We start from the raw sequence: 24,712 nt of genomic DNA, 5'->3' as shown, positions 1-24,712 counted from the left end.
TAAGGTTTCCCACAGGGGAGGATCTGGTCTGTGTAACATCCACAATGTGACCAACTCAAGCTGGTGTGAAATGAGTTCTGTGGTGTGGGCACTTTGAGACGTCCCCCATTATTACACAGTGACTGGAGCCTCGTCGCCCATGAGCGACCTGTGACAGAGAGCAGAGTGTGTGTGTGTGTGTGTGTGTGTGTGTGTGTGTGTGTGTGTGACAAAGGACACGGCGAGACTCCGCATAAGACATGCTGCACTTCAGTGGGCGTGTGTGCAGCGTCGGAAAAATGCTCTGCTTCGTCTTATCTGCTTCGCTTACACTCCACTCACACGGTGTTGATGTGCCTCAGGATGTGTGATTTGTGTGCGTGTGCAGTCTGCAGTCACAGGAGAGAGGATCCTGTGCTGTAGGTCTACACACACCACTATTTACAGAGTCTGGGTTTACTTTGGTTAACTCCGGGTACAGTAGTAGGACTCTGCAGCATGTGTGCACGTCGAGGGGAAAGAGCAGCATGTCCACGTGCACATTTAGTGTGTTCACGTGTATCAGCAGCGGTGGGTGGTTGTTTAACAGTGTTTATGAGCTCTAGAACAGACTGTGCGCACACACACACACACACACATACACACACACACACACACACACACACACACACACACACACACACACACACACACACACGAGGCCGTAGAGAAACCCCAGACACTGCATGCCTAATGCATTAACCGAAGGCCAGGTTATTGTCTAAAAGACTTCTGGTATAAACGTCGGCAGAGACGAGGGCATACCATCTTGGCATCTATTGAAACAAAAAGGACTGAACCAACTGGAGCAGGTCTCTGCTCGCCTGCAGAGGCATTTATTCCAAATTTAAAAAAGAAAAGAAAAGAGGAAGTCAATCCACTCTTTACCCGATCACCCTAATTTTTCTGTCTTACTCTCACACACCTCCTTGCCTCTGTAAGTGGAAGCCCCATTCACCCATTCCAGAGCCTCTGAATCTGGTGCCAAATCTGCCCCGTCTGCATGCCCCCCCTCTTGCGAATATAAATTCCCGCACAATCCACAGAAACTACACACACTGTGTGCACACTACTGGGGTGAGGGGCTCAAAGAGAGAGAGGGGTGTGTGTGTGTGTGTGGGGGGGGGGGGGGGGGGGGGGGGGGCACATGCTTTTGTGCTGGCCTGGACTCTTTCAGTGTCCGGGGAAATAAAAAGCAGAGAGGATTTGGTTGACTGAGTAACTTGTTCGGTCACTCGAATGGCGAGCCTCATTACTGCACACTGCTTTCTAAAGATAGCTGCCGTTATTGTTGTGGTATAAACTCGGTACACGAGTGGGCACAGACACGAGGTAGAACCACTCTTCCTCCTCGTTCTGAACTCAACGTCGTCGGCTCAGAGTCACGTGAAGCTACAAGCGAAAGCACCAGCCAGATTGCACGCTCAGTCATGTTGCTCTGCTGATTGGCCAGAGCGTCCCCTCCCCCTGTAGACCAGTTTGAAACCCAAAGTTCCCAAAACTTCTACACATCAATGAGACCCTAACTGGTCCTCTTCCCCTCCCCCACACCAGTCACAGGCCAGCTCTCGCCTCGCCCCCCCCCTCCCTGCAGTCCGGTCAGGGGATTCCTCCATTGTCGGAAAAGGGCACCAAGGAGAAGAGAAAGGGCTGGAAATGGAAGGACGAAGACTTGAAAGAGGAATGTTGCAAAGGATAACAAAAAGCAGGAATGACTAAGAAGGATGGAGAAAGGGAGTGGGGAGAAGAAAAGGAAGATTGTGTGCGAAGGAGAGGGGAGAGAGCTGAGAGAAAGGGAGTGACGGAGGATTATTAATGAAGAATAGAGGGTAAACAATGGATTCCCACAGAGCTCTGGACACTAATGGGGACAGAGACCTCAGCCACTGACCAACACATTATCGACACTGACTCACTGCCCTTCTCTCTAATAGATGAATACGGTCTTTTATTAATCCAAACACGCAACGGCCCTCATTAAAGTGGTTTAATGTGGTCCACTGTGGCCCATATACAGTGTGAATTACAATGCTCCCATTGGCCTCATCGTAAAGCCTAAACACATTAGGCCGACGGTGCAACCGTCCCACTTCCTCTGTCTCCCACACACCCTCCCGCTGCTGCATTTGTGAGACAGAAATAAACCACAGCATCCACCAAACACACCAGCGCTGCACCGCTGAACTGCACCGATGTTTACCGATAGCGTCAATAAAACACGCTCGCACACAAACCACAAGGCACAGCAGTAGGCGTGTGGGTGTCTTTGTGTGGCCAGGTAATTGTGTCTGTGTGCCATTGTTAAAAAAAGTGTGTGTGTGTGTGTGTGTGTGTGTGTGTGTGTGTGTGTGTGTGTGTGTGTGTTTTTCACTTAAGTGGCACTTGCAGCCGTGACTTCCCTTATCTGGCTCCAGTGCCTCGACAGGCCACACAGAGAGAAGGGGCGTGGCTAAGCCGGTACGAGCGACAACAAAGCTAACTCCCGTCACCTCCACCTGTCCTGCTGACTTTGATCTGTGCCGGGAGCAAACACAGCCGAGACTCGAGCCAAGAGACGTCTGAGCCCACCGCCACACATCAGCAGGCCTCAACTACAGTCAGCCAGATTCACCTCTGAAGGAAAAGCAGCCATTTTTATATTCTACGGTCTGTTAATGAGCCTAATGTTGTGTATTATCAAGTAAGGACACAGCCCTGAATTTGCATCCTCCACTAATACACGTGTAGCACCTGAGGCAGCTAGTGGTTATGATCAAGCTGGCATAGAGTGTGCTCTCTCTTGTTCCGTCTGCCCTATGGACGTCCTGTGCTTCGCTGTGCTGCAGTGTTTGTTCTTAAGTGAGGAGGAGTTAGAACAGAGTCGGTGTACAGTTTATGTATGCGTGTTTATGATTGTATGTACGTGAGGGAACATTGCACTAAACACCTCCAAAACACCTAAATATACAGTACAGCCGTATATAATGTTTCCACTAACTGCCAGTAGACTTCTTACAAAGTAAACAATGGTTAATAACCCCCCCCCCCCCCCCCTTGCCTCCTGGGTATGCGGATGACTTGTGTTTAGTTGACACAATACTATGATGTTTCAGTGGCTCCTGCCTGAATACAACCTGGAATGTTCCACTTATAGATTCCTCTTTGACAGCTGTGTATACACCATGTCAACACACACACTTCTAAATAAATAGAAAGCCTATATCACACGTGTTGATGTGGACTCCAGAGGGCTGAGCGAGAACAGGTGGACGTGGTATTGTGTGGCTAAGAGGCTCCTCCACTCAAATACTCAAGAGTATTGCTGTGGCACGTGTACATGTACTGCGATAGGATTTGGAAAATAAATCCATACCTTCTTACTTTATTCTGTGTTGGGTTTTTTTTGCTGTAAATGCTGCGGCACTCTTGTTGTAACTAAGCGTGGTCATTGCTTGGTAAAGCGTCTTTAAAATAGACCAGTAATCCTTCCAGTGTTGCCTACCGGTGGGCTAATCACTGCTTTGGTTACTAAAACCGTCACAGTGATCGAAAAGCTGGCACCACCATTCTGGAGACACCGTGTCCACAACTTGATTAACACCGACACACACACACACACACACACACACACAGAGAGACAGAGACAGAGAGAGAGAGAGAGAGAGAGAGAGAGAGAGAGAGAGAGAGAGAGAGAGAGAGAGAGAGAGAGAGAGAGAGAACCGAGTCCGAAACACAGATTTGCAATCCAAAACCAAATTCAAAGCAGCAGCCGGGCTGAAAGCCCAGACCTTGAGCTCTGACACCTGCCTGCAGTTTTGCCTCCGTTTCAGGTTTCATGAAGCCCCATCTTCCACCAAACCAATCGGAACAATCAAGCTAGGAAATCAACAGATTGTTGGAAATCTGCGAGAGGAAACGGCCAGATGCGTTAGGAGGACCAAATCTAACAAGGCCTCCAGAAAAGGTGCAGCACAATTTACACCAACACTGCCTGGATATTCAAATGACTGATACTGCAAGTGACCTGACCACAGAGCGATGGCCCCGAGGTTTGTTAGCAAGGTTTGCTAAAACATTAGTAGACAAGGAAGCTCCCGCTATGCTCTCACACAGCAGGAATGAAACTGTAGAGGAGGCCCCCCCCCCCTTCATCACATGCTCTCCCATTCTCTTGCTGTGTTCCCACAAACATGACACAAAACCCGAAGCCCCCATTGTTTATAGTCCACAGAGGACGCTTGGCTCTTTCCTGGATGGGCTGGATCCGGTATGTGCTGCCTGCCTGCCTGCTCTGCGTTTGTCCCACAGTGAGGCTCTACTGCAGGGGGACCAACATGGCAACCAGGGCCTCCAGGCATATACGTACAACATACATATATATAGTATGCTGTCAACACATAATGTGATCACACACACATTAGGCAACAGCAAGAGGAAGCAGCTGACTCTGTAGAGCTGCTTTGACTCGGTAGCTCCTTAATATCTCTTACTATTGAGACATTGTCAAGAATTACACCTTAAAAAGGACTGAAAGTGCTTGTGTGCGTTGTGAGTGCACAAGCAGCCTCGGTACAATCGATGCATTGTATGAGTCCAGGTTGTGCCCTCCCTCACTGGATCATGTGGCTCGGTGTCTTATCGTTTTCCAGTAACTGTGTCAGCAGTTCTTCCTCTCGCAGGCAGGCTTCAAACCCGCTCTCTGTGTTCATATTTCTCTCTCAGGAATGTTTGAAACCGACGTGGAAATAGACGGAGATGGACGCACCGATGTGTAGGATTTGATGGCTGCTGTGGAAACATGGCGGTACAACAAGGCCGACCACCGTGAAGTGGACCCCGCTCCCTGTGTAGATATGAAGGGCTCATTCTGAGCTAACAAAAACACAAAGATTCACAACAGGAAGTTCAGAATGTGGTCCAGAAGAGCAGCACAACGTCACCTTTGTTACACTGTATGTAGTTCACCGATAGCGTCCCAGCCCCTGTGGAAATATAATGTCCCACTGAAGGTGTTGCTCTGCAGCTTCTCTGCTTTAACAGCTGTAACTGTTTTCAAAGTGTGTCTCTGAGACCAAGCAGGACGTGTCTCTCTCTCTCTCTACTCTCTCTCTCTCTTCTCTCTCTCTCTCTCTCTCTCTCTCTCTCTCTCTCTCTCTCTCCTCTCTCTCTCTCTCTCTCTCCTCTCCTCTCTCTCTCTCTCTCTCTCTCCTCTCTCCTCCTCTCTCTCTGCATCTGTAACGACGTGTCTGGGCTGACATGTTGACGATGAAATACAAGTGAACATCTGCGCCGTGTCATCACAAACAGGGGGACATTACTGCGATGTAATCTGGCTTCATGTCTGCAGTCATGTGATTTCTTTTGTTGTTGCTTTATTAAGCCAGAAGAACATTTAAGCACAAATGCTTATCCGCAATACGAGGCAGAAGACAAGGATGCCGTTACTACAACCCCCATTAACGTGTCATGGAGACAGCATAATTACAGAGTTGTCTGCACGACTCCGGAGAGGATCAAGGCCAGGAACTAAAAACTCTAAGCCCACAGGCAGGCTGATCTGAAACACTGCTCTTCTACATGCCCGACGTCATGAACCTGGTTTGCGATAGCAGATCTAAAAATACACGACGACAGGGGGAACCTGCACATGAGAAGAATCACCCCGTACTTTAGAGCACAGACGGCACATGTTGTACCTCTGCCAGCATGCCATGTTCCTCGTCTAACACGGGGCGAAGTGACCGGGTCAGCCAAACACACATGTACTAAAGCTGTACTCGTCCCTGACCTCACCGACACGTTCCCGTCATCAAAAGAGCCGATAGACCGCCAAGTGGCAGTGAATGCAGCACACACCAGCACTGCTCACTGTCTCTTAACTACCTCAAACATAGGAGAGAACTACTTTTTCAAACATATACACCAATATATCTGCAATAAGATATATCATAACGGAGCGAACACATAACGTCAACGGAGGTTGCATTGAGTTACAGGTACGGTGCGTTCAAGCTCAAGTAAAAATGAGTATTGGGCAAGTTAAATTATACCACTATCATGGTGTGTACAAAGTGTAATTTGTAAAAAGTAGTTTTTTGACAATAAACTTGAATAAATACAGTAGTTTGAAGGAGATGCTGATATTAGAGAGAATTATGACCCTAACAGCTCTAAACAGCTTATGATACATAATTAAAACTACTAATGCTCCAAAGAAACAAATAGCAAAAAGCAAATATTAAAGTAAAAATACCATAGTTTATTTCCTTATCATTTGAATTGTGTTTTTATGCAAATAACCATTATATCATATCATTATGGCAATAACAAAGACGGGCCAGAAACAAAATGAACACGGTTCTACATTCGCTCAGCTGAGCTCCTCCAGGTCCCAGAGGTTCACGGTCCATCTTAATTAAAACACTGCTGGAATGAGTCGTGTCATATTTAACACGGGGAGATTTTAAATGATGCTTTGATTAGCTTGAGAATTCAACTGAAGAGAGACGTGCGTATCACGCATGCTTTAGTGTTGGTCTGAGTATAGTGCCTGCGTGTGGGCTTCACCACCAGGAATGTGAAATGAGTAAGTTCAAGTGTGTGTGTGTGTGTGTGTGTGTGTGTGTGGTGTGTGTGTGTGTGTGTGTGTGTGTGTGTGTGTGTGTGTGTGTGTGTGTGTGTATGAGTGAGATTCCAGACATGCCTGCGTTTCCTCGGATGTCACGTGCTGCAGTGCAAACACTGTTTTGCTGGGTTAATCACACCAAGCATCGCACTTTTCCCCAAAAATGCTTCATAGTAAAGCAAACCATTAGATAGATATAAAGAGATAAAGCTACGGCAAAGTTGCCTAAAATGCCAAATTAAGACGATCCAAACCAGAGTAAATCTTTCTTAAATTAAAGACTAGTTTACATTTTAAATAAATATGGTTTTGTGATGTTTTGTCTGAACTCTTACGCAACAGCGATGGAAGAAATATTATTAGAAAGCTGCCTGGTGGCAAAGACAATGAACACAGAGAGTCGCATTGTGATCTGATGCAATTCCTCGAGTTAAAATAACTGACCTTTCACTGGAAACAATGCTCCGTCTATCAACGCTCAATCACTCGTCAGATTCAGCTGCTGTGTTGTCAACAGACTCAAAAAGCAGACGTCAACACAAGAACAAGCAGAGGAAACCGTCAAGAGCTGAGGCCAAAACATATTCCCCGAGACGGACCAGACCCCTTCACAGGTTCAGCACCAGCAGCAACACACTGGCCTGGAGACGGTCACATGGAGTCCCAGTGTCTTCTCTGTACTGTTGTGCAGCTGTGTTGCTTGAGGGCAATACTTCCAGACTTCATATATACATCTGTCAGTTCTGTCAGGGCTACAGGAATGTGGTGAAATATACGATTATTTATCATCTTTGTAATCTTTGGAGCTGGACTGCTTTATTCAAATTGACAGAAAACCGCTTTCACTTTCACACTGCATATATAAAACATGTCATACTTCAAATTAAACATAAATCACAACATCTTTGTGTTGTGATTCGTTGATTTTAATACGTGTACGTGGTGTAATTTCACAGAGGAGGTGTGAGGCGAAGAAGAATATGATAAAAGAAGCTGAATAAAACAACAAAATGAGCACCGGGTGGATTCATCTGTGGGCACCGTGAGTCAGCACACTGGCTGTAAAACACACTCATCTAAAACACAGTGAAACACTGTGAAACTACAGCTGAACACACACCAGCACATTCAGCAGGACGACACAATCAAACACAACATGGTGCCTTTCTACAACATTCAGTGAGTCTGGCTAACGGCAGAATCAATAGTGTGATCAATGAGGAGGAGAGGAAGACAACAAAGCAATTTAGATAAGTTGGAAATGATTATTTAGTCGATGATAACTTTGGTGACGGGAAACTTGAAGCACTGAGCTCTGCAACAGGGCCGTGTTATAGCATAATGCACGTGTTTGTATCAGTCAGCAGTGTGTGTGTGTGTGTGTGTGTGTGTGTGTGTGTGTGTGTGTGTGTGTGTGTGTGTGTGTGTGTGTGTGTGTGTGTAGAACAGGTCCAGTTGGCTTCTCTTATAGCGGGCCAGCTGCCTTAAGAAAGCTTTCAACACAACCACAACAAAGCTCTAAGTGTCATTGATTACACATTTGAGACATCTTCGTGGTCGAGATAGAGGCCGTTCTTCTTTGTGCACAATCAAAAACACAAGTGAGGGTTGTGTAGACGGATATATTGTTAATTTGTGGCAATTTTAACAGAAGTTATGTAGAACAAAAGCAGAGACAAAACACATTTCTGCTATTCAGAAATACACTAAATAGTTTATAGTTTAGAGACGATCGTCAATAAAAGTTTCTTAAATGGAACCAAACGCGTTTCACTCTGGAGCCCCGTAGAGGGCAGGGAGTGAGATAAGAGTGAGAGAAGTGAAGAGTGCTCAGGGAGGTGTAGACACGGCCGTCACAGTAGTGAACACCGTGTATCACTGTGCTCCTTTATCACGACTCTTGAGCTCGTGGGCTTAACATTCCTTCAGGGGTCGGTGCCACATCTTGTAGGATTACAGAGAAACGAGGTGCTTTACGTTGGTTATCATGAACTCTATCAGCCAGGAGACACTGTGTGTGTGTGTGTGTGTGTGTGTGTGTGTGTGTGTGTGTGTGTGTGTGTGTGTGGAGCATAACAGAAACACTGCTGTACTAGGAGGGAGTGTGCTTCACCGGGGGAAACAACAACCAAACACAAACCTCCTGTTTTTAAGCCAAGAAACAAGATCCAGAGTGGTGATGGTCTCACTCAAAACAGGGCATTCCACGACTCACTTGATTATTCCCACTTCCTGCTCCGCAGAGACGCTCCCGACGAAAAAAAGAATCAACAAAGAGAAACACGGCGTCAACACATCAGACTGACCCGAGCCCAGACTCTGACTGAGAACAGAGCTTTGTGTCCTTTTAAAGTGGCCACCTGCTTCACAACGTGTGTGAAAGCAGAGCCGCTCCGTTGTGGTAGCTGTTGTATAGATCAAGTGGTTGCTAATTGGTGAAATCCCCCAATCCTACTGCTGAATACGTATTAAAACAGAACTTGTGGTTTAACGCGGCTTCTTCGTCTAAATATAGCAAGCATCCTGGATGGAGATGAGAGAGCTGGAGGTGTGAGAGGTGACCCGTTCAAAGCCACAGGTACACAGAGTACACAGAGGCTGAGGGTGGCTATCAGCTTTCAGGGTGATAGATAGAGGCCTTTAGTGGCAGTGTGTGGCCAGCAGATAAAGGGCAGCATTTGTTTGTGGTTGGTTTAATGCCATCCCGGCTGACCCCCCCCCCCACAGGGACGGATGTCAGCACCCTCACAGGTTAGCCTCCAAAGGACCAGTTGTGTGACTGGAAGTGTAGCTCCTGAGCTCCTGCGTGATCAAACGGTTCAGGAAGACAATATTCTAAAGAAATCCAATCCAAATGTTAGACTTCAAACTGTGGCCTAACTATAACCTGTTAAAAGTGTGCGAATGCAGCAGACAGACAGTTTACTCAAGCAGAATACACATCTGGCAGTGACCTCAAACTGTACTAACAGGATGGGAAAGAACCGACCTTGTACTGGGTGATTACAACTGGCTGATACATTTGTCTGTGTTTACCAAGCTTCACTCACAGGTAGCAGGTAACAGAACCGATGCAGTATGATGTACTTCTGAGTACAAAGAAGTACACGAGTGTGTGATTTAGTTTTCATATTTAAAGTTACATCGTTCTACTGGTGGACGTACAGAAACACTTAACTGGTAATCGGGGACTTTTCCCTCTGACCCGTTTATTGACCTAACCATGACTCTACATTATTTGTAACCCGAAAACGGTGCAACTTAAGACAACGATGTTTTTGCTCAACTATGGCAGGAAACTTAATTTACTGCTCAATACCCACAGGATCATTCAGCTAATGTGAAAACTGGCCACCAGCCACTGACAAGACATAAAGTTTCTTCTTTGCATTTCAGTTTAAAGATGAAAGTGTGCCGTTCCCTGCTTCCTTCACCTCTGATGAACACCGGCTGCTTGAGAGGATGAAATCCACACACAACACAACGGGGCAAGAAAAGAGAAATGGAGACAGCGTTGCTAAAACAAGGTGTCACCTCTTTGTGTACTCACTGCCTGTAGCCAACAAAGCTCCTGTCCTATCACGGTGCTGCAGCAGAGCAGCCACAGACTCTCCCCGATGGCAAACAGCTGCCACAACCACCACAGCCATCAATTATTCACCGGGGCTTCGCCTTCTTGTTTACCTTTGCGGCCGACACGGCGCACGGGAGGGTGGTGAGTTCACCGGCGTTGGGTCCAAATCACGCTGCCGAAAGTAAAACCAGGGAATCGTTGGACGTCACATGATCACCCGGCCCGTCGAGTTCCACCACGATTAGTCTGACGACTCATATTTGTAATTGCTCAAATCTATTCTTGAAAAAGCACCTTCACAAAAGTACACAAGCCATTCAAAATGCCTGTTGACCAACCAATTGCTGTTGGTTTACTGTAGATGAGATGCATCAAGCAAGGACTGAATACTAAACATAGTATATAGACATATTTACTTGTACATACTGTACATAATGATCCATACTGCAGCGATGTGTTTTGCATTGGAGGGTTGACAGTTAACACTGCTGCCATTTCCCAGAAAGAAACACGTGACTTCTCAAAGGAGGGAGGACGTGTGCGTGTCAGATAGGACAAAGCAGAGGATCCATCTAGGTGTCTCCTAAGGGACCGGCTGTTTGCTCTGTGACCAAACACCTGACACTGCATGTCAGGCCTGACTCTGGTGTTCATGGTTGGATCCACCTAGAGCCCCAGAGGACCAGCTCAGCTCCATGATCACTTCCTCCAGTGGAGCTCCCCCTTCTCCGGTTAATCTATCTCCGGAATGAAATACACCCCCACTACTACTACATACTCTCTCTCTCACTCACTCACTCACTCACTCACACACACACTCACACACTCACACACACACCTCCCATTACCCCTCTGTCCCACCAGATTGGGGGGAGGGCAGCAGGCAGGATGTGAGACCAGCTGGTCATCAGCTCAGACAAAGAAACCTGCTGAATGTGCTTTTGCATCAAAAAGAAATCTCTCACATTGCCGTTTTCTTCATGGCCTCACTGGCTCTGGGTCACTTTTCAGTCACTGTGATACAGCCCGACTCTTGTAAAGGGGGAGGGGCCTGATTACAAAAGTTTTAAGAAAAAAACCTCCACTTCTGTTTTTCTCACGGACGCAGTCCTCTACAATCAGGGTGGAGCCATTTCCAGCCACAAACGGAGGAGATGTTGCCTAATGCATGAACACAACACATCAACGACTACATCAGACGTATTTACACTTTGTGAGCAGTAGCGTCTTCAACATGCGTTACCAAAGCAGAAAAGAGGAGGAAGGAGCTGCACCAGAGTGACGCTGTGGTTTCACCGCAGAGAGGCCGGTGGCAGGTGTAATTTATCTTTGGTCCTAGCCTGGTTCAGCTACTCGCTAGGGAGAGACAAACCTAACTGGAAACTCACAAGTACACTGTAAGGACACAGTGTGAAGTGATATGTCCTAGATGTTCTGTGATCACCAAACTTTTGGCTTTAAAGCCCAAACAGGATGCATTCCTCACACACCTCTACTAGGATTAGACTGAGCCATTTAATCTCCCTTGAAATACTAATAAAGACGAATGAAACAAAGACGTACAACACAACACGTGACTATTTAAGCTTGGGTAAACAATGGGCAGACTAATTCACATTCAGGCAGCTGAGTGAAGGGCTTCATTTGGGTTTCTCTTGACCCGAGGCGGAACACACACACAAGGGACACGACAGAAAAGCACTCAGATTTTGATCAGTGCGTTTATGTGCTCGAAAAGAGACCCACATGGCAGAGGAGCAGATCCCAGAGGAAGCCTACACTGAGACGCACTGGTGTGTATGAAGGGGGGGGGGGTCCACAACTGAGGTGTTGAGGGGCATTTTCATGGCCGGGTGAATCCCTAATCTGCCCTTTAGCCACAGATCTGTTAGAGCGCACACACACACACACACACACACACACACACACACACACACACACACACACACACAGCTGAGGATTAAAAAGATTGCATTGTCATCTTTCCTATTTATCACAAACAGACACTTCCTGACCTCCTGGTAGTGTGACTTTATTTAAAACACTGATCATTCAAAGATGTGATATGATAGCAGTCATAGATTTCCTCACAGAGCAGATATTGGATGCAGAAGTGTTGAGGCAGGAAGTCGGTCACACATACCTGGAAGGTCCTCTTAGGTAATCATAGCAACAGGCATGAAACCTGTTTTGCAAAGTCTGATGAGGGACACACCCATCAAGGATTTGTTCCCCATTTCAACAATGGGAAAACTAAATAAGAAAACGTAAATATACTCTGTGTACAAGTACGAGGGTGAGAGACATTTCTGGGTTGGCTGCTGCCCACTGCACCTGCAGCCCAGCAGGTGTAACTGACCCACAACAGATCCTAAAAGCCTGCAGACGTAATGTATGCCTGGTCAAGGGCAGTGCAGCGCACAAACACAGAGCCATGACATTGGATACATTGGGACATTGGGGGGGGGGGGGGGGGGGGGGGGGGGGGGGGGCAGTCAGACTTGTGAATGGACTTCTTTGTAACCCGTCATGGGACTTTGAGAACGGCTTAAAAAAGATAGTTCCCTCTTCCTCAACATGATCGTTGAGGCCGGGTCAGCAGAGAGAAGTTCAGATCACCTCAGTCCAAACACAGAGCACGTTTAGGGAAATACAGATTTGAGTGTGAGGAATGCACTTCTAACCACACTATCACAGCAATTCATTAATAATTAACAGGAAAAACTTGAGCAACCAGCTCACTCTCTGTTTTAGCTCTGATGTTTCAAATATAAACATGGCTCCTTTATAGTAAAACCACATTAAAACACAAAAGAGCCTTTGCAGACTACCTGAGATTAGTTTTTGTGTAATCAGAAAACAGCATGAGGGGCTGCGGGTGTGTGGCCATGAGGGGAATTCCTGACCAGCTGCCTACTTAAAGGTTTCTCTAAACTCATTCCATACAGATAAGTCATACTCAACGCTACTATTTCACGTAGTGTAATCACTGCCTGGATACAAGCTCGCCCTAAAAATCAGACAAAAACAGAAAAACACTCATTCTACATTTCTAAAACAGTCTTTATGTGGCAAATTGAGACATCATCACCGCGGAGAGTATAATCTAAGATTGGTGGGCAGTGCGGTGGGGGTGAGTCACAGCAAACTTAAGAAACCATCAGGGCGTCTAAATCTCCATCTGTTCACTTTGTTAAACCCCCAAAGCGACAAGATCGCCAACTATCCACCCACAGCAGCAGCCAACACGAAACACCACCACACAGCACGAGCGCTTCATCGATCACTATCAACCTAAGAACATCTCACTGGCCGCGGGTCAGTCCTGGATATATATATATATGGGATGAACAGCTGAGCAAAAATGGCTCGGGATGTTAGAGTGACACTGATAAACAGACTCATCTGTGACTTGAATATACAGTGACGGGGAGAGCGCACACAAATGCATGAAGACACTCAGACCGTCACTCACGTATGAGCTCATTGTGGTAATGCCATTCATCGTGGGCCTGACCTCTCACACTGAGGACCAGAGAGAGGCCCCGTATGCTTTGTGTCTGCACGCTACGCATTCACCGAGGACCACGAGAAACACTCTGTCACCGTGCATTTATGTCTCCCGGTTTGAAGCCAGCAACCACACGGAGACTGTGTCGAGTTCGCTGAATATTTGGGTGTATCTGTCACTCTGCGTTTTCAGGGGCCGTGCACCAGGTACACTGCGGACATCCGACAGGTATGAACTAAGTGGAGGAAAGATCAGAGTCTGACAGAAAGCCTCGTCAGGCAAAGTGGGCTTCACTTTTTGAGCCGAGAAACGACCATAACTAGACTGAAGAGGGGTTCAAAATGACAGTTTGTGTTTCCCAGAAGGCAACAGGCAGTCCTGTCAACACGTCAGCCTCTGTTGACCTCGTCTAGTTAACGGTCTTCATTAGTGAACGTGCCACTCGCCCCTTTCACAACTAAGCTAACGCCTCGAAACGTGAGAGACTGACCATGTCTACTGACCAGTCTATTCACACACTCACAGTCAGTCCCTTGTTCTGATTATGAACAATGCCTCGGTCTGAATAAAACAAGGGGAGAGTCTACCAAGCGAGTGCTTTGTTCCACATCTCTGGAGACAGACCGACAACAACTCTGCTCCCCTTAAAATAAACTCTCTGGCCACGCAAAGAGGACTTTATTCTCATATTTCACATAGTGGGTGTGTGGGTGGGGATGGCGGTGCGACTCATTCCACGCATGCCTTCCCACACTTAGTCCAATCCAAACTGGCCAGTGGCCTTACTAAAGGCAACATGTTGTGTTGCCAGCTGGTTTGGTCATCCCTCTGAACATGCAGCATGTCCACCCTGCAGCCTGGAGAACCCCCATCATCCTGGTCCGTTTCAATTCACACAAGTCAATAAAGGCTTCAGCCTTCATGGAGAAACACCACCATGCAAAGATTAACTGTGTTACCTAGTTGTGACTTAGTTTTGGAGCTGATTAGTCGTTTTCAGACATTGCTGAACTACGGTTATCCACTTCTAAATGTGTAAAACCCATGTACTCTATATATGACACTGTTACAGCACTGCAGGGCAGGGCCACACCAAATTCCAGGGAAGCAGGTACTTTCTGAAAAGTAGCTACCTGAGCAGGTGACATCATGCAAGCTATTTCACCCGAAGTAACCTTTGCTTTTGAAATTAATTAAACACCAATGATGTGCAGGTGTGTAGTAGTGCTGCAGGCATAACCAGCTGTATAGCAACGTGTCAGGGGGCCATGCTACACGTTGCTTTACGACACAGAGGAGGCATTCTTCGGTGTGTACACTGTGCATACCTTTGGCAGCTCTTTGAGTTGGTTGGCATCGAGGAGCAGCTCTTCCAGGCTGCGGCTGTAGCGGAACACCTCGTCGGGGACCGTCTGCAAGTTGCAATGTCGCTTGTCCACCGACTCGACGTGGCGGTTGCATCGCCACAGGGGGATACACTTCAGCATGACCGATTTGGTTGCCGGTTGCTACTGAAAACCCCGCATCGGAGGGTGACTGAAGGTCGGCGGGAGAGAGAGAGAGAGAGATGTGGTCTTTATCGTGGGGAGTGTGGGCTCTCACTCAATGTCAAAAACACTCACTGTGTTCCCACGACGGTCCTGAAACGGGAGGCCGAAATCCACTTAAGAGACACCAAAAATAATCCCTTCGACCTGTGAAGCGATATTCCCAGTGTTCACGGATTGTCAGGTTGCGTCATCCACCTCGGAATGACAATCAACATAAACAACAACAACAAAAATAGAACTCCCGCTTGGGCTGAAGTGTTTCCTCACTTCTTCACAGAGACTAGTTAGCTTACTTTGCTACCTACCGCCACATCCCTGTATGAGAAACATGCAGCCAACGACCCCGCTATGATGCATTAAACTGTGTTTCAGTTAGCCTAGTCACGAGCGGTGACCGCTTAGGTTACAGATACATAACTACCACTAAACACCTCACACGACCAACGGCGCGAGTCGGCGGAGATTAACCCGGAGTATGGCTGCGCTAGGATGTGCTCGTCCTCACCGGCTGTGTTGTTAGCGCGCTAGTTACTATGAGCTAACATCGGCTAGTCGCTGACTGAACCGCCTTTGTGGTGCGCAGAACGTTGCGCGGAACGTCTTGTTAACCGGTCAAACGTGCGTAGTAGAGACATCACAGTAAATGTTAAATAAACTGCCCGGTGACCGTTGTTTCTGTGCGACGGTAGGTACAAAAAAAGAGAGCAGACGCTTCAGCAACAGCCGCGCATCTCTATCCTCTCGATGAGACCGAGGCAGGCCGGTCCGTCGTGTGAGGGGGCGGGGTTAACTTTGATACGGAGCAGCACGGTAACGTTACTACCTCTGGAGCAGGTTGCGTTGCTCTACAGCGCCATCTAGCGGCGGATAGTTATTCTTCTTTTTGAGGTTTATTGGCGGTTTGGCAAACAATGAATTGGTGCATTACCGCCACCAACTGGTCTGGAGTGTGGATCAGGATGTCTAATACTTATAGTTTAGTATAAAAATTAATGCAAATGAAATAAAATCAAACATCAAAAAGAACTAAAACCAAATACAACAAAACCAAAAAATAAATTAAATAAAACAAGATAAATAGAAATAAACAAAAACTGGCTCATATTTTCTTAAGTTACCTTTCAATGGAAACAGAACCGTTAAAGCCTTTAAATCTCATACTAGCGAGTTAGTTAGAAAATTATAAAATATAGCCATAAGTGTCATTTCCATAAGATACCTTAAGGTTGAATATTTTAGTCACTTCAACCATTAAATGTTTATTTGCTGCATCACCAGAAATGGAGGATTTCGGTCTTCACTGATCATTAGGTAAAAATAATAATCTGCTTGAAGTCTTAACGTGTTATTATAGTTTGATAGGTTGTTCACCTTGTAGTCACATCTAAAAGCAGTGGCATTTCAGTACATTTTACTTATAAATCAAATAGATTCTACAACCAGAACAAAGAAGAATGTTCACGACACATACAAAATTAAAGGATTCTTTATTCATAACTATTTATTAAAAAAAAAGAAAAGAAAAAAAAAATGTATCACACTGTTTGTGGACAAAACAATCGAATTGCAGAAAGAAAGTGTTTACGTGTCCCGGCAACTTCATGAAAGGATAAAAAGGAGTTTAACAGGAAACCGTAAATGTGTTACAAGATTGGATTACAAAAATGTGAAACTTGCACCAAAACAAACAAAACAAAAGGAGTCTTCACAGATAACAAAACAAAAATCTGACAGGTAAATATTTCTAATGAATCCTCCCCAATGGGGCTTTTTGACATTAATAAACAGCAATTTTTAAAAAAGAAATAAACATAATTACAATTTTCAGAGGCCCGTATCTCTAGCTAGTGACAGGACCAGGGATGGACGCTGGGAAACCTTTTCAGACTATGCGGAGAGGTCACTGCTGTTGAACCGGTCTTGGTCATAAACCTCTGCCACCACTTTGCGACCTCCGAACCAGCGGTCGTTGAGGGCCTGGATGGCTTTGTTCATCTCGGAAGCCATGGAAAACTCTACAAAAATTTTGACAATGATATCTGCGTCCTCTTCTTCTCCTTGCTTCTCTTGGTAGATGATGACTCTGTTGACGGCGCCAAACTTGCCGCACTCTTCAGTCACCTCGCCCTCCAGGTCGTCGTCGATGTCCTCTGGTCCGACCATATTTCGAAGCACCATCACCGTGGTCTGGAATTTCAAAAACAATTATTGTGATAATAAAACTGAGCAAATAAAAGCCGTCATCAAGATGGCTACCTTCATCCCAAACCTCACCTCTGATTTTCTAAGCAGCTTCTGCATCACCATGTGTCGGGCACTGCTGCCCGAGATGCTCATGTGTTCTTGGTCACTCAACATCTCCTGCCCTGTACCGTCCTGCAGCATTTCCTCCTTCTCCTCTTTCCTCTCTTGTTGGTTGGAGCCACCAGCTTGATTCGACAGGACCGGAGGAGACGCGAGCACTGGGTTCACAAGACCAACCTGGGGGAGCACTGGTATGGGAGGACGCACTGGAGTCACACCTTTATGGGATAGGCAGACATGCAGTCAGCTACATCAAGTGTGCAAATAAACAAGAAGAACAACGTACATCATGTATTTATGAGCTACTCTGACCTGATAATCCACCACACTCACTATGGCTCAAGTTTCATCCTGTTGATCAAATGTTTTATTTATGTCTTACAACTTGACACCATTACAGCGAGTTATGACAAACCGATCCTTTAAGTTTTCATCTCCTGCAATGATTTGTCCACGAGCACCAAAATTGCAGTATCCAGTCATCTGGCTGGCTCTACCAGTTGGCCAGATACTGTTTTTAGGATCCAGACAACGATGGCTCCTCAATTTGTAACAAAGAAATCATTCAGTGCCTTCAGGGTTTGCAACAGTCTGACAACGTCTTCTTTAAATATTACCCTTTACTTACGTTTTAAGGAACTAGAGCAAAGATGGAGCTTTAAGTGAAGAGGGTAGCATTGAGCTAAACTCAGACGTAGAGCTTCCATGAAGGAGGTTGTGTTTACATCCAGCCCTGATCTACAGTCTAGACTTCCCTTAGATGTTAACATTTGGTGGACAGATGGGTCTTGAGCCAAAGACTGTAAATTACTACAATGATGATCATGACTGACTCCGCTTCAAACAATAATTATGCAAACTAAAAAAAACAAAATTCCTAAAACCTGGCAATTCATCATGTTGAAAACCACTTACTTTTATTAAAATGAGCACTCACTCATGTCTTGGTACACACCTGTGATGACCCCTGGAGCCTGGGCAGCCATGACAGCCTGAGGTATTCCCATTTGCTGACTGAGAAGTTGGGGCGCGGCTAACGCCCCCAGGACTGAAGCGCCGGCTACAGCCTCCTTAAGAGAGGGGGGGGGCCGAAGACATTAGGTAAGGGAAACACACAGAGCACAGCACAAGGCAGCACAGTCAACGATCACACAACACGGCACAGAGCGAGCTCCACCGGGTCTCTCTCTAGTGAGAGTCACGGTCACCGACTTCACATCAACACAGATTCACTTACAAAGTCATGGACTCATCTTAGCAAGTCATACAGATACAGCAGTGACGTGTAGAAAACATAAATCAAGACACATTATACGAGGAACACAACTGACTGGTTTATCATCGAGACTGTTGCTAACTAAGAAAGAAGACATGGCAGTGCATAGGGAAGCTTTTATCACTTACATTACGATACAATGTACACTATATAAAACGGATAATAACTTCAGATTCACATTAAACTTGATAAAAAAAGATCAAGCCCAGAATGTGTAATTTTTCAGGGCTGCTTAATTGACACTGTGTCAGGGCAACTGTTTGTTTATGTGATCCTACAATTAATAAACAATTCTATGCCCATATTATCTTGTGCTTTTGGTGTCAATTCTAGCTAGATCTGGGTTATATTTACCTGGAAGGCCATTAAATCCCTTTGGAAGGGATTCATACTTGCCTGGGCCGTTATCTTAGCAGTGGCTGCCGCTGCGGCCACAGCTGCAGCAGGCGGCAGACCACCGGGGGTCGTGGGGGTCAGTAGGGGCATGGGCGGGGTCACTGCTTTGCCCACCCGTAGGTACTGACCCCCCAGGTCAAAGAGGTTCATAGAAGACACAGCGTCCAGGGCGGACTGAGGCTTTTCATACTCTGTAAGTGAATAATAGTAGTAGTGAACAGCGGAGCAAGGGCAACACAAAGAGAGCGAGCGAGCGAATGAGGGCCCTCCAGCTCACCAATGAAGCCAAAGCCTCTGTGTCGCCCTGTGGTGGGGTCTCTGGCTAACGTGCAAGACTTGATCCTTCCGAAGGCCTCAAACACACTCTTGATGTCGTCGTCTGAGAGGTCGGGGTGGACCGACGCCACGTAGATCCGATTAAAGGCGCGCGCCTCCTCTGCCAGCTGGTCAATGATGGGTTGCGCCTGACCGATGTTACTTGGCCGCCCAACCTATAGCACAGATCATACCAGCAGGGCTACTGAGTATGGTTGTGTTTTTCTGTGTACCATCCGAGAACGCACTATCGCGAAGTTCCATATCCCTGCAGCGCTAACTTTCGACAGCCACGAGTTCAGTCAAAGCCTCCTACAATCATAATGCTATCCTGGCAAGTATTCTGTGCTTTTGCATAAGTGCATGTCTATTATTACACTCTTGTGATAGAGAGGTTCTGCGATCTTAAAAAGCATTTACTGCCTTTCATTCCATCATGCCTACACTGGCCACCAGGTACAAAATACTCTTGAAACTCATTTAAGATTACATATTTTAAAACCTGAGTTCTGTGTAGATCACTTTTCAGAGCCCTCTTATTTTAATTAACTAACAATTAAAAACCAGCTGGTCTGTCAAACAACAGTTCTTAGGGATGTCCATCAGCTGAAAATGAATGTAATTACTGTCCTAAAAATATAATTCTTGATGAGTTATGTAAAAATTGTCAGCTTTCATTACAACAGTGACAAACAATACAACTTTCTATATATATGTAGTACTAGTTATCACTTAATTTACAATGTATATACTGAGCTATTCTGTAAATAATTGCGCAACTATCAAGCAGAGAACTGCAGCGTTATTTTTAGAACAACCACCAGCTCAGCCAGTCACACTGTGCATGCACGGTGTGACTGGCTGAGCTGGTGGCAAACCGAAAGGAGAACGCATTAAGTTATTCATGCTACTTCTAAACGCACCCTGACAGCTTCCTGTCCCTATGCAAGACGAGCATCTAAGTGCGACTGGGATCTGTACTACAGATGGGGCGGCCAAGCAACACCAACCAGGCGCAGCCCATCATCAGCACACCATGGACACAGAGCGACGCCACGCGCCGCTGGGCATCCTACTGGAACTGGTCACTAAAATAGCTTTGATGACATCATGGAAGCACAACACAAACAGACAGTATTCTAAACATACACCCAGACATACACACAACACACGTACCTGGAAATCAACAAAACACAGAAAAGCAAAGAGAGAAATGAGTCGCATATGGGAAGTATCACAAAAGCAGGTAATTAACAAATTGACTCAGTATGCAAAATTCCATCAAAAATATATATAAAATGTGAGATATTACATGTTTTCCGTTGTCCATGTGTACTTAACATCTCTAGGAGGTACTTGTACCTCCAGACAACGTACCTTAATGTTTCGCCCCCCCAGCATGACTGAGTTCATCTGCTCCAGAGCCAGCTGAGCAGCCTCTGGCACGTCATACTCCACAAAGGCAAACCCCTGCACAGTCAGACAAAATGTAAGAAAACACAGAACGTACACAAACATGCAATAGTCCGGCAGCTTTATGTGTAATCTTCAGCATTAAAGCAGAATTGACAACATGTTCAACACTTAGATTACACTGACCTTGTGTTTCATTGTAACAGAATCCCAAGACATGTCAATGCTCTTGATTGGGCCAAAGGGGGCAAAGGCCTGTCTGATGGTGTCCTCACCGAGCTCATAGTAAATGGAGCCCACGTAAACCCGACACATGATGGCTAGGGCACGCTGCCGCTGAGCTGCCACCTGCCAACCAGGAAAACAACACACGATAAGCATTAGAGTGACAGAAAGGAAGACAAACACACTAAATAATAATAATAATAAATGTGTCTATTCTACTGTACTTGCTTTCCCCCAAAAATAGTTAAAGAGGCCAATTCCAAGTTAGTGGGTCTGGGCAGGTAAACAGGCTAATAATGGGATACTGTAATCAATGGACAGAACTACTAACATGTATAACGGTTATAAAATATGGATGTCACCACTTGTAATTACAATCTGACTTCTATTCTGTTACTACTGCACACACATATGGAGTAAAACACACTGAAGTGATTGGCATGCACAGCCCTCACAAATATTTGGCTTCAGTAACTGACCTGTCGTCCAGAGATGCAAGTAAGGTAACAAAAAGTAATCGTGGAGTTCAAAGGAAATCCACACAAAGCCTTGATGAAAGCAATTCAAACTTGGGATGGTTTAACCACCCAGAGTTGTGCTGTGCTTTTCACTGATGCCTTTAAGTCAGTCTGCTTCTGGTATTTCATTCCATTACCAACTAAATAGAACATGTGCCTAATTCATGACATATTGGAAAGTTGAACTGATCATTGGCAGAAAAACTTGACTTTGAGATGGCCAAAAAGATCCCTGTTCCAGCAATTCTCTCATGTCGGTCCATTAAAGTGATTGCTATCCCTCTTTTGTCCCATGCCAAAAACTTTCTGTTTTAATTCAAGCAAATGCATATTTTTCAAAGAGAAGTGGCTTATCTCACATTCATAAACCCTTTAAAAAGCCCATTAACAGCCAAAGAGTTCTGGCTACTTTCTTGTTAAAAATACTAAACGCAAATGATCCCATTGCGACTCAAGAAACCAAGTAACAAGTGACTCTATGGTTAACAGCAGTCATTGATTTCAAAGATTATTACTAATATGGTCGCAGGTACACTGGCAGTACAAGGCTTTTACTAAATATGCATTCCTTGGTTATATATGGGGGCAGGGATTGCTGCCAACGCAACCGGTAAGGAAGGGTAACAGTCCTTTTCCATTGATATGCGCACAGAAAAATAATTTAATAATCTATTGACCGATTGTAAAGGTGAGAGAGGATCTCCAAAGCCCATTGTCACTGCTGCCATCTGAAAGACAGTAAAGATGGAAAAAAGTGCTGAAAAGTAGGTTAGGTATCCCTTAGCTTTGCTTTTTCAAAATGATCATTGCTTTGCTAGATAGACAAGAGTGGTAAGGCTAACACCATATTCAAAACCACCTTCTAAACACACAGTTTGGGGAGTAAAATTACAAATCACCACAGAGATAAAAAGACAAGCCCCCTATAAAAGTGCAAAGCATTTAACATGATAATTAATGCCTTCTTGACGACTCCATCTGAAAAAGAGCAGAGGCAAAAGCAAATGTTCTACAGCGGTGGTGTTTTTCACAGCATTGGGAAGAACGGAGTAAGACTTCCAAGAGAGCTTTAACAAAACCGACTTCTGAGTCAAGAGATGTCTGAATTACTCATGTAGAATAACGCTAAGATATTCTGCCTAGAATCAAGACTCAGACAATTCACACATTACAAACTTAGTACCAAAACATTTCACACATCTCACCTGCAGGTTGGTGAGCTGTTGTTGCTGATGGGCGATGGTTTGCTTCACCAACACACTCTTAATGCTTTGTTCCATGGCATACTTCTTCGCCTGGAAAAGGAGAAAAGCCATTACGTCCAAGAGTCCATGATTACTTGGACTAAACATTGACAAACACTTTATCGGTACATTTATACATCACTTTTTATTCCTGCAGTCTTTTTTCCAGCAATATGTGAAAATACGTGAGCATCCAGTATGAGGAAAAATATCAAAAGGTGCATAAATGATTGTCCAACATTCAAATGAGACCTTACCTCACATGTCAGATGTTTTAAAAATAGAAAAAAAAGCAACAATGGTAATTTTAAAAATAATTCAAGAGAGATCGGGTTTCTTCAGTCCTCTAGCCCAATATTGTAAATAAGATGATTTAGATATACAATACAAACGTATACTGGTAATTATATTACCACGTAAGGTACATTTAGGTTTCCTACCTTCTGAAGTGCCTCCTGCTGCTCTGGGGTGAGAGGCGGCAGGCCGAGCTTGGAGCCTGTGCCCTGTCCATTCTCCATCGTCAGAGCTTCACCTCCCTGCAGAAACAGTAATTAATTTAGACAAAAACACAATCAAAAATAAAAATCTCAGAAACAGAGTCTGGAGCATTAACACCTGCCTGTATATACACATCAAAACTACATTTTCCCAGTAACGTTAATTGCAATCAGAAGTCACATCACCTCACACAGCACAGGTTATAATTAAATGTGCTTAGCATATACAGGACATACATCCGGATTTAAACCAGGACCGGACGAACTCCTTACCTACACAACCCGCTAATGGCTGGGTCCACCAGACTGAGGCAGGAAAGAAGAGGACTGATGGGGGAAGCTTTAACAATTCAACAAATTCTATGGGGAAATAAAAAATGCCTTCAGACTATAACAATAAGAGAAACAGGCAGCTAGCATTAGTTATTATTTACATTGCAATCTTTACATAACCAGCCCGTCTTTCCGTAAGATTTTAAGTCAGCTAACGATAGCTTGAGGCCCATGAATGCTAACGATGGTTGTCGTAACGTAAGCTAACGTGTGCGAGGTTAAGTAGCAACAAAGGGCTACGGTTAAAAATACGTGTAAACGTCATAGCGTAAGTCCATATGGACATTAACTACTACTACTACTCTTCATTAAACGTAAGTGAACATAGCTGCATACTTATTACAAAGAGCATTAGCTGTTATATCATCAGCGAGGCCTGGTTTCTATTTAGCTCTTTGTTGCTAGCAAGGAGCTAGCTAACATTAGGCATCCATTACTATGGCGCGTGAAGCAGTATTTTATTTTATACTGTCAAATTAAATGATATTTTCCACAAGTTGAGCTATACCAAACATCACTAATTACTTACGCAACCGCCAGTGTAGCTGTAAAAATATTAATGTGCTTTTCTTTTCTTTTTATCAGGGAATATATTTACCGCAGTCTCCGTAACCGCCATGAAGCACACCGTTTTAGGAGATGCCCGCACTCTTAAGTTCTCGCGAGATCTTCAAAGTTTTCAATGGAAAGTCTCGCGCTAGCGGAAACCGTCGCGAGAATATGGCTGGATGTGGAGCGTTGACTATAATCTCTAAATCTAACACATGAAGCTCGCGGTTAGAGGCGTTAAAACAATAATGTTATTGTGATTTAACACATTATGTGACCTGATTGGGAATTTAAACTATATTTCTCCTGCCGATGTGTAAATCAAATGTTTTATTTCGATGGTTCCTCCACCGTATTATATTCACATTCAGTAACACATTTTGGA

At 45.2% G+C, this 24,712-nt stretch overlaps 2 protein-coding genes across 14 annotated transcripts in view; both read right to left on the bottom strand.

The window, feature by feature from the left end:
* scrib (scribble planar cell polarity protein) overlaps positions 1-16,006 on the bottom strand; it is a 53,753-nt gene extending 37,747 nt beyond the window's left edge. For all 9 annotated transcript variants that reach the window (XM_068710049.1, XM_068710050.1, XM_068710051.1 and 6 more), the window contains exon 1: positions 15,036-16,006. In XM_068710049.1, the coding sequence (XP_068566150.1) occupies positions 15,036-15,194 (159 nt within the window). In that variant the 5' untranslated portion in view covers positions 15,195-16,006. The remainder of the gene's footprint in view (positions 1-15,035) is intronic.
* A 721-nt stretch (positions 16,007-16,727) lies between these two features.
* On the bottom strand, positions 16,728-24,450 carry puf60b (poly-U binding splicing factor b). 5 transcript variants are annotated; one of them, XM_068710038.1, is made up of 12 exons: positions 24,377-24,450; positions 23,719-23,805; positions 23,389-23,484; positions 22,910-22,999; positions 22,382-22,432; positions 21,148-21,309; positions 20,926-21,018; positions 19,511-19,724; positions 19,192-19,424; positions 18,499-18,631; positions 17,532-17,779; positions 16,728-17,444 (listed from the first exon to the last, which is right to left on the bottom strand). In XM_068710038.1, the coding sequence occupies exons 3-12, from the start codon at positions 23,464-23,466 to the stop codon at positions 17,145-17,147; spliced, it is 1,602 nt and encodes a 533-aa protein (XP_068566139.1). In that variant the 5' UTR covers positions 23,467-23,484; positions 23,719-23,805; positions 24,377-24,450; the 3' UTR covers positions 16,728-17,144. The 5 variants fall into 5 exon arrangements, with proteins under 5 accessions (XP_068566139.1, XP_068566142.1, XP_068566138.1 ...); XM_068710041.1 differs by lacking the exon at positions 23,719-23,805 and having other exon boundaries at positions 24,377-24,442; XM_068710037.1 differs by lacking the exon at positions 23,719-23,805 and having other exon boundaries at positions 18,517-18,631; positions 24,377-24,419.
* Between the last annotated feature and the right edge of the window lie 262 nt (positions 24,451-24,712).

The sequence above is a fragment of the Cebidichthys violaceus genome, unplaced genomic scaffold, assembly GCF_023349555.1.
Source record: "Cebidichthys violaceus isolate CVI_PGR_0920_01 unplaced genomic scaffold, fCebVio1.0.p SCAF_15, whole genome shotgun sequence".
Taxonomy (NCBI): domain Eukaryota; kingdom Metazoa; phylum Chordata; class Actinopteri; order Perciformes; family Stichaeidae; genus Cebidichthys; species Cebidichthys violaceus.
Note: the sequence above shows the minus strand (reverse complement) of the source record. Positions and strands in the feature narration are given on the sequence as shown.

Coding starts and splice junctions, on each gene's coding strand:
- puf60b (XM_068710041.1), bottom strand. CDS start 24,397: ATGGCGGTTACGGAGACTGCG. Junction 19,725..20,925: donor TGGGGGGGCGAAACATTAAG/GTACGTTGTCTG, acceptor TCTGTGCTATAG/GTTGGGCGGCCAAGTAACAT. Junction 17,780..18,498: donor AGGTGTGTACCAAGACATGA/GTGAGTGCTCAT, acceptor TATCCCATAAAG/GTGTGACTCCAGTGCGTCCT.